This window comes from Lutra lutra, chromosome 14 (genome assembly GCF_902655055.1).
Source record: "Lutra lutra chromosome 14, mLutLut1.2, whole genome shotgun sequence".
NCBI classification, from domain to species: domain Eukaryota; kingdom Metazoa; phylum Chordata; class Mammalia; order Carnivora; family Mustelidae; genus Lutra; species Lutra lutra.
Genome location: NC_062291.1, coordinates 62,663,693 through 62,677,592, shown reverse-complemented (window position 1 = coordinate 62,677,592; position 13,900 = coordinate 62,663,693). Strand labels below are relative to the sequence as shown.

Genomic DNA, 13,900 nt, shown 5'->3' with positions numbered 1-13,900 from the left:
GTCCCGGGATCGAGTCCCGCATCGGACTCCTGGCTCCACGGGGAGTCTGCTTCTCTCTCTGACCTTCTCCTCGCTCATGCTCTCTCTCACTGTCTCTCTATCAAATAAATAAATAAAAAAAAAATCTTAAAAAAAAAAATAAAATAAAAATCAAGGTATATACCTGATACAGAAAGAAGTCTATGAAGTATGAAACAATGCATGTTGTAAAGTCCTACATATATATTATCCTATTTTTGTTTTAAAAACAAATGGGGGCACCTGGGTGGCTCAGTGGGTTAAGCCGCTGCCTTCGGCTCAGGTCATGATCTCAGGATCCTGGGATCGAGCCCTGCATCGGGCTCTCTGCTCAGCAGGGAGCCTGCTTCCCTTCCTCTCTCTCTGCCTGCCTCTCTGCCTACTTGTGATCTCTGTCTGTCAAATAAATAAATAAAATCTTAAAAAAAAAAAAAAACAAATGGAAAGGAAAGAAAGAACTGTATCCATACCCACAATTCTATACTTATATATAGGATTTACATATATACATGTATATACATATATATGTACTATTACTATACCTATATTCAGCATAAGCAGAAAACCCACCAAAAACAAACACCAAACCACAAACTTTTTACTTTTTTTTTTTACTTTTTACTCTAAGCATTTGTCTGTATTATATATCACTGTTATAAGCATGTGTTATTTTTGTGTAACTAAAAACTAACGGGAAAAGGTAAAAGGCACCTTAAAGCTCCAAGAAAAGCAGCCATCAGGTGTATGGAAGGAAAAAGGAAAGAAAACTGAAGTGGATCTCACGCCAAATCAGATCAGTACAGGTTTTCTGCTTTCCCCCAACTCCCTGCAGGCACAGCAAAGGGATTTGCATATTTAAAAACAAAGGACCCAAGTAAAAAGAAAGAAGTACAAGGGATGAACTCACACAATTCAACTCTACACTCAACTCCCAAACAGCTACAAGGCTCCACTATCTTGGTGTCAAAAGCCAAATATTAACCCTCTCTCCCAAATAAACCACAAAGAGGGAAAAATAACTTAGATCTGATCAATCAACTAAGTTGTGGTTTTTCTGTTGTTTCTGTGTTTGGTCGGATTTTAATATAGCTGGAGTGAACCACCAGGCGGAATTTCAGATGAGGAAGAGCGTTTCGGAAATGACGAACAAAAAAACACCATGTAGGATTTGGAAAAACATGAATATTTTCTCCACAAACACATGTCTCTGATCTGCAAGGATGTGTAGAAACACAGTGTTACAACGTAAGATCCGTCTTGCTTATTATTTAAAAATCAGGACATGTTTTTCTAGCTCTACTCTAGGATCCACCCTTCCAAGCCACAAATATCCTTGCAACATCTCACATTCACTTTTACCTCTTCCAAAACAAGTTTAAATTAAATTCTTTCAATCACCTAAGATTATGAATCAAAACCAAGCCAAGGCACTTTGAGGGCAATGATGGCACCAGGAACGGATGACCCATCGCTCATCTATTTTCCCACGGAAAAAAGTATGGAAAGAAGAAAGCCAAAAGTAAATAAATCCAAGCTATGGGACTGTAGCTGAGTAAGCGAGAGTCTCCCAAAAATCCAGTCCATGCAAGACTGGTGATCTTCAAGTCTGAGACCATGACCTACTTTAATTCCCACACTGGGAAAGCCCAGAATTCTATCAACAAGCCACAGAATTCAAACAGATGAGATCTGGTTCCCCTTTCCTTACCTCTCAGGTTGCAATGCTCTGGATTTATTGATATTTCTTTGTTTGTGGTTTCCACATTACATGCAGTTTTTTGACCAGACTTTGCTCCACCTAGTGGAAATACAAAGGATGGTCCAAAAGTGAGGTGCCCGTAAGCCAGACCTCTCCCTGTCCGTTGTATGCCACCAAGGAGACAGATCTTGCAAAGACCCACTGTCACTGCTCCCTGTTACTCAGTGACTGCTCTTACTGTCTGTGTGGTTATGGGGGGATCAGTGGCCCCAGGGGTGCCCACAATTGGGGTTATAGGGCAAAGAATGAACCCACATCATTGCACCACCTGGATCCTGATGGTCCCTCAAGGTCCAACAGGAAAGCAAGAGATGCTCTCAGGTGAACGGATGGCCAGGCATCCAAAAGCATTGAACTGTTAATCCCAAGTCATCTGAGATACCCACAGTACGCTTAAAGAGTTGCCCACTAATGCCCCAAACCCACAGATGTGCTGCTTCCTGGGGTCTTGAAAGAGGAGACTTCTCCTGAGGTCACACAGCCTCCGAGGTCTGGGACAGTCACCCATGGCGACCCTGAGAACACCTCACAGTCTCTGTAGGCTGAGTGTGTGACAACAAACCAACGTTCATGAGGTCAAAAATGAGAGTAGAACCAAGACTTGACATGGGGAAAGGGAAATGTTCTAAGAATGTGACTGTTCAGATCGGTTATGGGGCCATGGGAGACACGGAGAAAAGAAAATAACTGGCCATCAGGCTTTCAGTGGGGTGAAAACAAACATGTTCTTAAAACGAAACCACAAGGGTGAACCAAAGCAAGAGGAAAGAAAGTTCAAGACAGGGTGAATAAGGGAGGCTCACATGCTTATTGAACCACAAACTAGAAGAAAGAAAAAAGTCTTTTTATTTCCAAAATGTCTGATGTTGGCTGACAAAGCCAGGCTGACTGACTGGCAACATGTTGACAAATCGGAGTCCTCAAGATTCAGGATATTAAAGCTTTCAACGGTCCCACCTACAATCTGTTGTCAGAGAGGTTATTTCATACCCTTCACAATGCTCTTCATATAAGAAGGCTGACCTCAAACCCCGTGATAATCAGCGTGAGCGGATATGGGAAGAGCAGAACCAGCGTCTGTCCACCTCGGCACCACTGACTTCTGGAACCAGACAACTTTTGGTTGTGGGAGGCCATCCTTTGCTATCGGAGGTTTAGCAGCATCCCTGGTCCCAGGCAGTGACAGCAAAAATGTTTCCAGACACTGATAAATGTCCTCTGGCAGGGGCAGAATTATCCCCAGTTGAGAACAACTCTAAGCATATAGGTTCATCATTTCCTCCAAGGACAAAATTAAACTCAAATATAGGACAGAAGCAAGGGAGTCACTTTCAAACTCCCCAAATCTCAGCTTCTGAACTTAATCTGAGAGCTGATAATAACTCACCAACAACCAAATGCACACTGAGGACCACAAATAATAACGGTAGAGATAATCATTATTATACTTATCACCATTAAATATATTCCAAGAGCTTTACATATAGGATGTCTTTTCACCTCAGAGCAAACCTATAAGGTAGGTGAGTAGTGATCCCATTTTGGAGATGAGGACACGGAGGCACAAAGAGGTTAACAACTTGCTCTGGGATAGTAAGTAGAAGCCAGCTTTGGATCTCAGGTGGTCTGTCCCCAGAGCCCAAGACCTCACCACTGTGTTGGACTATATCCCACTATTCCCACACTGGAGAGCTCTTAGATCTGCACTATTAAGTAACCAGTAGCCACATGTAGCTATTTAATTTAAATTAATTAAAATTAAATATCATACCAGGCTTAGAAAACAGTCTGTCCGTTCCAAAGTTACTGTATGACCCAGCATTTCCACTGTTAGGTATACACCCAGGAGAAATGAAAACTTAAGTCCACACAAAAACCTTGTATATGCATATTCATAGCAGCATTATTCAAAGTAGCCCCAAAGGGGAAAGCGCCCAAATGTCCATCATTTGATGAATGGATAAATTAAATGTGGTACATTCACAGGACATGTTAACTGGCTACAAAAAGAAATGAAATGCTGACTCGTGCCACGATGTACAGATACATCAATAGGGACAATTCCCGGAAACACCATGCTGAGTGAGAGAAGCCAGTCACGGACGACCACCTCGTGTATGATTCCATTTATAAGGAATGTCCAGAATGGGCAAATCCATAGGGACAGAAAATAGAGTACTGGCTGCCAGAGGCTGTGGGGAGTGGGGATGGAATAGGAGGAACTGCTAATGGCTATGGGGCTTCTTTCTGGGGTAATGAAAACGTACTAAAATTAGATAGTAGGGGTGCCTGGGTGGCTCAGTGGGTTAGCCGTCTGACCCTTGATTTCCACTCAGGTCATGATCTCGGGGTCGTGGGATCAATCCCCACATCAGGCTCTGCACTCAGCGGGGAGTCTGCTTGTCCTCTCTCTCTACTCCTCCCCTCACCCCCACTTCCTCTCTCTCTTAAATAAATTCATTAAACCTTAAAAGCAAAAACAAAAAAAAAATAAAATAAAATCAGATAGGAGATAGTACACAATTCTGTGACATACTAAAAACCCATTTCACATACACTTTAAAAGGGTGAATCCATTGGCATGTTAATTATGTCTCAATACAGCCATTATAAAAAACTAAATGTCAGTAAAAATTCAGTTGCTCATCTACCCTAGCCACCTGCCAAGTGTCAAAAGTCACATGCGGTGAAGTAGCTACCAAAACAGACAGTGCAGATATAGATCATTTCTACTACCACAGAAAGTTCTAGTGGACACACTGCATGGACGAATGGATAAAAGGCCTCCTTACCACCTAACCAAAGTCTACCTTTCAAACATCTTCTACTTCTACCTTCCTCTACACACCCCCATTGGAAGCTTCCACCACAGACTATGTACCACCTCCAAACACCCTCCATTTTCACTTTTGCAGGCCGGAAGAGACTTGTTTCCCTTCCCAACCTTCAAAGCCTGGTCCAAATGCCTCTTCTGTGAAGCTTTTCCTAAATCTCACTTTCCCCTGGCCAGAGCAGACACAATTGCTCCCACTCTCCTTCGTTTGTACATCTGTGCCTCCGGGTTAGAAATCACTGTGTGTGCGATCTGTCTTGGCCACCGGATTACCGGCTCCTTGAGGACAGGGATTCAGTTACTCGTATAAGGGTTCCCAGGGGGCACCTGCATGACTGCCTGCAGCAGAGCAGACATTTCAGTAGATGTGTGCTGAATTTTGCTGAAAGGATTTACAGAAATTCAAGGTGTGCGTTAAGACGATTGCTCGCTTTGGTATATAAAACAGACTAAGAAAACGAGGGAAAGGGAATTAAGGGTCTGGATGTTCCATCTCCCACTATTCTGTGAGAAGAAATAATAGTGATCACACTGAAATGCTGTTTTTAAGAAAGAAGAGTGGAGAGGCACCTGGGAGGCTCAGGGGGATAAACCTCTGCCTTTGGCTCAGGTCACGGTCTCAGGGTCCTGGGATTGAGCCCCGCATTGGGCTCTCTGCTCATCTGGGAGCCTGCTTCCCCCTCTCTCTCTGCCTGTCTCTCTGCCTACTTGTGATCTCTGTCTGTCAAATAAATAAATAAAAATCTTAGGAAAAAAAAAAGAACTATATGGTATCAAGTATTTATATAATACAAAGTGGCTTGCTTTCCCTGTCACCAGCTCTCCTTTGGAGCTGTCATTTCTTGCCATCCTGGCCCAGGAAAGTTTTCAGCCTAGCTCACTTCTGAGATTGGGAACTTGGACTTAACTCTCCTATAGGTCACTGCGACTCAGATGTCATTCTTTAAATCCATAAAGAATGAAAAAGTAATGGATCCACCAGTGAGGCCGTAACTTTTGTCTCTTCTATTTAAATAATGAATGAGATACATAGAGTTTCTTTCTTTCCATTGTTTCTTAGATTCAACTAGAACAATCTGACCATGTTATTTAAAATAAAATTTTAGAAGAAATGTCTTTTTCCGTTAAGCCACCCAGCCTAATCTCTAGAGACACTGTCTGTACCTTTCCTCTGCCATGCTTAAAACTTTGAGTGGGATAGGGGTCTTAATTCCTTTTTTTTTTTTAAGATTTTATTTATTTATTTTACAGACAGCGATCACAAGTAGGCAGAGAGGCAGGCAGAGAGAGAGGAGGAAGCAGGCTCCCCGCGAGCAGGGAGCCCAATGCAGAGCTCGATCCTAGGACCCCGGGATCATGACCTGAGCTGAAGGCAGAGGCTTTACTCCACTGAGCCACCCAGGTGCCCCGATACCATATATTGCTGATATTAGATGCATATGTATAAAAAGATTGTATTTGACAGAGACATGTCAAGGGGAAAAAAAAAAAAAAAAAACAGTAAATCACCCACACCACGTTCAATACGGAATGAGTACAGCGAGTCCCCCTCATTCAGAGTTAGCTGGAAGCCCCTTGTTGAAATAAGGACAGTGAGTACCTGAACGGCAGCCTATGTCAAAATTGCCTCTGAATTTTTTGTTCTTCCCTGATTTCTACAAGCCAAAAATCAACAAAAATCCAAACAAAACAAAAAACCAAACTGACTAAACAGTGGTAGATTCAAAGTTAATAATTATATAGTAACTTCCATGCCAAAGGTTAAAATTCAAAACACGAATCTCACTGTAGAATCTAGTACTCCTGGGCAGAAACAGACAAGGGTATGAGGTGGGGAAGGGAGTACTGGGTGTGGGGATGGTCAGGAAGAGAGAGCCCACTCATTACCAAACTTTCTCTTCTCTGCAGGAACCGTAACCACATAATAGCGACTGGTCAGTGCTAGCATCCATCCAAATGGAACAAAGTACAAAAGCCACCCTGTCCCCAAAATAAGTATTGGAAGTGCCAGAGAAATGATAAGAAAGCAGCCTGTGATCGATAAACTTCAATTAGGACATGACATTGAAGATCCCCTCCCACATTTCTCATCAACTCCCAGGCTTCCGTGACCTGAAGGCAACCTCCACTTTCCATCCTTCCTCTGCCAAAGAAGTGGATCCGGTTCCCACTGTCAATTCAGAGGCCCACCACTACTCTTCCACTGGGGCAAAGTATCCACAGGCCCAGGGCACCGACCTCCTAAGGCTCCAATGTTCTCAAATCAACCCTCAGACCGTGTAATTTACTGGATCTTGAGAACTGCCTTTCTTAAATGTAGAAACAGATGCAAAAGGCGAAGTAACGCTTTGTTCTCTATTTTATTCTGTCAACATCTATACTTTTTTTATGGTTAAGATTGATTTTTTTTTAATTTTAGAGAGACAGTAAGAGTGAGCGTGGGGGGAGAGGGGGAGAGGGAGAAAGAGACTCTCCAGCAGACTCACCACTGAGTGAGGAGCTGGACGCAGGGTTCGATCCCACAACCAGAGCTGAAATCAAGAGTCAGACGCTCAACTGACAGAGCCACCCATGCGCCCCAATATCTATCCTTCTTAAGTTCCCCAGTCCTAAGGGTTCTGACTTTTCCAATAAATAAAATTTATTTCTCCTGGCACTTTATGATTTTAACTAGGAAAAGAAGAACCCCAACAAACTCTGGGAGGGTCCCAGCCCTAGAAAAGGTAATATACTGGGCCAGAAAAATGAGCTCTATCCCTCACATGTTATTTCAAATATACATAAATAGATTGGGAAGGGGCCACAGGGGATACCTCAACAGATAAATAACAAATTGTGGTAGAGCCATATAGTGAATTTTATTCAGCCACCAAAAAGGAACAAAGTAGTGGTACATGCTACAATGTGGGTGAATCTCAAAAACATTATATTAAGGGAAGGAAGACAAAGACAAAATACCACAAATTGTAGGATTCCATTTATATGCACTATCCTGAACAGGTAAATCCAGGGAGACAGAAAACAGACTGGTGGCTGCCAGGAGCTGGGGGAAAGGGAAATCGGAGAGGAACTGCTTAACGGGTACGGGGGTTTCTTTGGAAGTGATGAAAATGTTTTGGAACTAGATGTAGTGGTTGCACAACACTGTGAATGTACCAAACACTACTGAATTGTTCACTTTCACTGGTAAAAGGGTTTTAAATGGATTGTTAGATGAATTTCATCCCATTTTTAAAACGAACTAATTTCTAAAAGAAAGAATACTAGGGGACAAGACAAGACGCATATGTGAAAAGGCAGCCCATAAACTCCTAAGGAAAAGATAAGTATTTTTCCTGGCACTCTGCTTCTACTCTTGATCACAACGCAAAGTTCAAGTGCTAAGCTGTATAGACTCTGCCATCACGCCGTGTGTGAAGTGAGTGTGTGTGTCTATTCCCTTCTGAAAAGACAGGAAAGAGAACAGAAAGTGAAGAAAATAGAATGGTAAAGCGTTGCCAAATGCAAGGGAAGGAGGGGTGATTCCCCCTACTGCACCCCACCCAACTTGGCACCAGGAGTAACGCTCCTATTAGGGTTTCGAAATGCCAGCCGGAGCTGGAATCAGCACAAGCAAGCTTCTCTGCCTGGATAAAAAGCAAGCCACCCAGCAAGAAAAGCTGGGGTGCTCCATTTGCTGCCCATACTGGCATCAGCACTACCCTTTGCTCAAAAGCCCTAAACTGGCCTAGATCAGCATCAGTGGCTCTCCCAGGCCAGCCAGCCTAACAGCAAGAGCTTGTTATAGCTCAAGTGTGCCCTCCTCCTGAGGGGTCCCGATCTACTTCATCTCACAGGCCTTCCAAGAGTCCGGCCTCCAACCTCTTGCCTCCAACACATTAAAAAATGGAGCCAAGATGCCCTCCGAACTTCTCCCTGTCCAGCTTGAAATAAATATCCACTCAGCCCCTCCTTCCCTCAGGCCACCTCAATAACCCACATACCCCTACCCGCACACACGTACACCCTGCATCACTGCCTCGGAGACCTGCTTCACGGGGGGACTCGAATGCGCCCCCCATGCCTCAGCCTCGCACCACTATCCAGTCACAGTCATCTCAGCCGACCTGACCTAACTGCTCTCTCAAAGGGCCCCACACTCGCTGGGCACCGTGCCTCTGCCACTTCCCTGACACCAAAACAGGTGTCCCTCAGCTGAACACCGACGCCCCCTTAGATTCTGTCCACTCCAGGCAAGGGAGCCCCTCTTGGGACCCCTCAACTCTTGGCAACAACACTCCTTCTGCCCCTCCAGCCAGGCAGCGACGCCGTCTTCAGCCCCCTCCAGCCAGGCCTCGACGACCCCCAGGCCCCCAGGCTGGCCCGGACGCCCTCTCCCCCTTACCTGCGGGGGTTCAGCCCTAGCTGACAGGGGGCTGGGCAGCGCCTGGAGGAGCAGGAGCGCCATGCCACCCAGGAGCCTTCTCCTCTCCATCCCCCTCCTGCTCCTGCTCCTCCGCCACGGCGCCGCCACCTCCCTCCTCCTCCTCCCTCTCCTCCTCTTCCCTCTTCTTCCTTCTTCCCTTCTTTTCCTGTTTCACTCTCCCCTCCCGCTTCCGGCTCTGCTCCACCCCGCCGCAGCCCAAACACCCTCCCACATACCGGGCAGGCTCTCCAGTTCCAGCGCTTCGTGGGCCCCTGCCCTTCGTCCATTGACCAAAAGAGCTGTCGATCAAATAGATGTTCCGCCCCCCCATGAAGACGGAAGACCAGAGGGATCCAGCCAATGAAAAGTAGGAGGAAGCCGGGCCATCTTGAGTGCTGCATGGCGGGGTGAAGGCGTCCCACGCCACAGAGAGTGGCGGAAGTAGTCCGATGGGGGGGCGGGACCATCTGGCACCAACATTGAAAAATATATAATTCGAGTGCAGCCATCTTGAGCGTGGCGGAAGTATTAGACTTCTGCACTTTAGCAAAGAAAGGGAAGGGGTATGATGATTCTAAAGAGTATTGGAAAAGAAGTTGTTTTAGAAGGTAACCGGGCGCTCCTTAAATAAAGAACAACTGCAATCTAAAACTCTTTTGACGTTTTTTATTTGAAGCTCAGCCCTGGGTACCAGGGTCCCTCTTCTTGTCTCAAAGTGCCCGGGTGGTAGCTTAGGTCAATTTGAATTCTTTGAAATGGTACCTTTACTTGAGGCACGGTGGTGGGTCGCCCCAAGTTGCAGGAACACAATTATATTGACTCTGCCTCGGAAACAGCTCTGAAATCCTCTCCCATTGTTTCCATCCATATTCTCATCTTCTTGCTAAATACAAATGGTCTCCCTGGGGTCCTCGTTGCCAATTCTTCCCTCTCAGTTACTGCTGCACTACACAGCAAGGATCCGCTATGACCCAAAACCAAAAGGCATTGTCTTAAAGCTTTCCCTCTTTTTTTTTTTTTTAAGATTTATTTATTTATTTGACAGACAGAAATCACAAGGAGGCAGAGAGGCAGGCAGAGAGAGAAGAGGAAGCAGGCTCCCCGCTGAGCAGAGAGCACGATGCGGGGCTCGATTCCAGAATCCTGGGATCATGACCCCAGCCAAAGGCAGAGGCTTTTAACCCACTGAGCCACCCAGGCGCCCCAGCTTTCCCTCTTAAAATACTTCACACACGGCGTGATGGCAGAGTCTATACAGCTTAGCACTTGAACTTTGCGTTGTGATCAAGAGTAGAAGCAGAGTGCCAGGAAAAATACTACCTACGGAATATTTAATCCGAACTACTCAATATGGTTCTCTCTTGTGCCCTGATCCCTGCCTACTTCTTTTTAATCTCATCTGCTGCCACTACATTTTCCCACACATTCCACTTACACCAAACACTTAAAGAGGTCTCCAGTGTGCTATGCTATAGCACACACTGCACATACAGTTTTCTGTTTATAAACTCCTAGTTCCCATCCCTCTCTTGTTTCTTCTTCTGGATTCTCGTAACACTAACACACACTGTAGCTGATCTGTAATATCTGCCTAGCTGACCTCTCCCACTAAATCTGCAGTTTTTTGTATGGCACACCGTCTTTCTCTAAAAAAAAAAATTTTTTTTTGACCCTACAACATCCTGTACAAGGCCCAACCATGAGCCCAACAATGTTGGTAAAATAAATGAAGACCCATGCCAGAGAAGCCAGATGCCTGGAGCTGCCAATTTCCTCTCAAAATCCTGCCAAAGCATTTTGCAGGTTGGCCTAGTCTAGCCCGTGGCTGAGCCCAGGGGGAGTTTGTTCTTGGCTTAAATGGTGGCAAAGTCGGAAACAGGTAAGAGTGAAGACACTGGTTCTGCCTCTTCTTGATCCTGCTTTCCTAAGTGTTACAAAAGGTGACAAGTATTTTTGCTGATCTCAAATGCCTTGGAAATTCATCCATACCAAAATCAAGCTCCCTGGGGAAGAAACAAAGATTCAGTATTAGACAAGGGCCAAATTATTTTCACAGCATAGGGTCTCAGTCCTGGCCTCAAGGTTTTGTAAGTCCTCCTTTGTAAAAGCCAGGCATCATCATCATGAGGAAACCCAATAATGTCAATTCAGCAAACACAGGAGATTTTACCCTAATTTCCCTTTCACTCTTTACCTGAGAGCTCAAACTGAGCCACTGGATGGAACAAATACTAAACCCTGCCCAAGTCTGGATTAGCACTTCCCACATGAAGGCGTTTGAGTCACCCTAACCACTTTGCTTTCCATATCCCACAGGTGCCAACTCAAGAAAGCAGAGAGGTCTTACGGAATGAAGTTGAGATGCAGTTTGAATGAGTGCTTTTTGAAGTGTCTCTAAAATGTAACTACCACATACTTCAGATTTTTCCAAAAGAGCCACTGCCTATATAGGGAGGAGGAATGCCAGGAAGTTTAAGGAGCTGGGAAGGAAAGGAGAAGTTTGTCAGTTCTTGAAAGAACATCAGTGTTGAATTGCTTCCAAGCTCTGGCTAGCTCTGGTAATGTTTTTCCTATTTGTCTTTGGAAATGGGCAAAGCTGAAGCCAGATCTCCTATCCTAAGAAAGCTAGCTCAAAGACACAGAGTTTTCTGCTCAGAAATCAGTTCAAATCAAATTGCACATGTTACAGCATGGATAAACTTCAAAAATGCTATGCAAAATGAAAGAAGCCAGACACAGAAGGCTACACACTGCATGATTTCACCTACATGAAAAGTCCAGAATAGGCCAATCTAAAGAGGCAGAAAGTAGATTAGGGGTTTTGAGTAGGTGGGGGATGAAGGGAATGAAGAGAGACTGCCAAAAGGTACAGCGTTTCTTCTGGAGTAATAAAAATATTCTGGATGGAACACTGGACGGTTCAGTTGGTTAAACGTCTGCCTTCAGCTCAGGTCATGATCCCAGGGTCCTGGGACTGAGTTTGGCATTGGACTCCCTGCTCAATGGGGACCCTGCTTCTCCCTCTGCCTGCCACTCCCCCTACTTATGCTCTCTCTCTCTCTCTCTCTCTCTCTTTCTCACAGATAAATAAAATCTTTAAAAAAAAACAGTAAAATAAATAAATATATTCTGGAACTAGTGATGATGATTACAACTTTGTGAGTATACTACAAAACATTGAATTGTATATTTTTTTTAAGATTTTATTTATTCATTTGACAGCGAGAAAGAGCACAAGCTCGGGGAGCAGTAGGCAGAGGGAGAGAAAGAGAAGCAGGCTCCCCGCTGAGCAGGGAGCCTGATCCCAGGATGATGACCTGAGCCTAAGGTAAACACTTAACCAACTTGAGTCACCCAGGTGCTCCTGAATTGTAGACTTTAAAAAGATGAATTTATGTTATATGAACTGTATTTTAATTTTGAAAAAAATAGGGAGAATAATTAAATTGCAGCCAGTACCTTGGCCTCAGGGAAGAGGCCCTTTTCCTTTAGAGCAGTGGTCCTTGAAGTGTGTGCCCCAGACCAACAGAAACCACATCGCTGGACAATTACTAGAAATGCACATTCTCAGGCCCCACCCCAGACCTAAGCGTCTGCCCTGGGCTCAGGACATGATCCCAGGGTCCTGGGATCAAGCCCTGTATCAAGCTCCCTGCTCAGTGAGCCTGCTTCTCCCTCTTCCTCTGCCTGCTGCTCCCTCTGCTGTACTCTGTCAAATAAATAAAATCTTTTTAAAAAAAATCTATACATTACTCAGCGCTCATCATGGTAAGTGTACTCTTAATCCCCTTCATCTGTTTCACCTATCCTCTCACCTACCTCCCCTCTGGTAACCATGTTTCTTTCCCATAGTTAAGAATCTGTTTGCGGTTTTTTTGAAGATTTTATTTGTCAGAGTGAGGACCAGAGAGAGCACACAAGCATGGGGAGCGGAAGGCAGAGGGAGAAGCAGGCTCCCCGCTGAGCAAAGAGCCTGATGTGGGACTCGATCATAGGATCCCAGGACCATGACCTGAGCTGAAGGCAGACGCCTAACCGACTGAGCCACCCAAGCATCCCCCACACCTTTTTTTTTTTTTTTTTGGTTTGTCTTTTTTTGTTCTTTGTTGATTTTAGTTCTTCAATTCCACATATGTGTGAAATCATATGATATTTCTTTCTCTGACTGCATTCCCATAAACAGTGCAAGAGGATTCCTTTTTTGACACATGCTCACCAACACGTTTTTCTCACTTTTTTAATTTTAGCCATTCTAACAGGTTTGACGTATGATCTCATTGTGGTTTTGATTTGCATTTCCCTGATGATAAATGATGTTGGGCATCTTTTCATGTGCCTGTTGGCCATCTGCAGGTCTTCTTTGGAGAAATGTCTGTTCATGTCTTCTGCCCATTTCTTAAATTTTATTTTTTGTGAATCTCCACACCCAGTGTGGGGCTTGAACTCACAACCCCAAGATAAAGATCTACATGGTCTACCAACAAAACCAGCCAGTGCCCTTTTTCTGTCCATCTTTCAATTGAATTATTTGTTTTTTTGTGTGTTGAGTTGTAATAAGTTCTTTATGTACTTTGGATACCAGCCCTTTATCAGATGTCATTTGCAAATATCTTCTCTCATTCAGTAGCTTGTCTTTTAGTTTTGTTGTTTCTTTGGCTGTGCAGAAGCTTTTTATTTTGATGTAGTACCAATAGTTTATTTTTGCTTTTGTTTCCCTTGCCTCAGGAGACATAACTAGACCCACAATCTGTGTTTTAACAACTCATCCACGTGACTCTGACACGTTCTAAAAACCACTGTTCCAAAGTAAGGGAAACTTTTTGTATAAAGGGCCAGGGAGCAAATATTTTGTTTTGCATGCCACATACATGGGAGTCTCTGTCAC

General features: G+C 44.4%; 1 protein-coding gene across 2 annotated transcripts in view; it reads right to left on the bottom strand.

Moving 5' to 3' along the window:
• The window catches only part of WBP1L (WW domain binding protein 1 like), a 60,977-nt gene extending 51,804 nt beyond the window's left edge, over positions 1-9,173 (bottom strand). The window contains exon 1 of one of the 2 annotated variants that reach the window (XM_047702602.1): positions 8,995-9,173. Coding sequence is in view for 1 of the 2 variants with exons in the window: in XM_047702601.1 (XP_047558557.1) it covers positions 8,995-9,084 (90 nt within the window). In the remaining variant the exon portion in view is untranslated. The remainder of the gene's footprint in view (positions 1-8,994) is intronic. The other variant, XM_047702601.1, reaches the window with a different exon arrangement.
• Between the last annotated feature and the right edge of the window lie 4,727 nt (positions 9,174-13,900).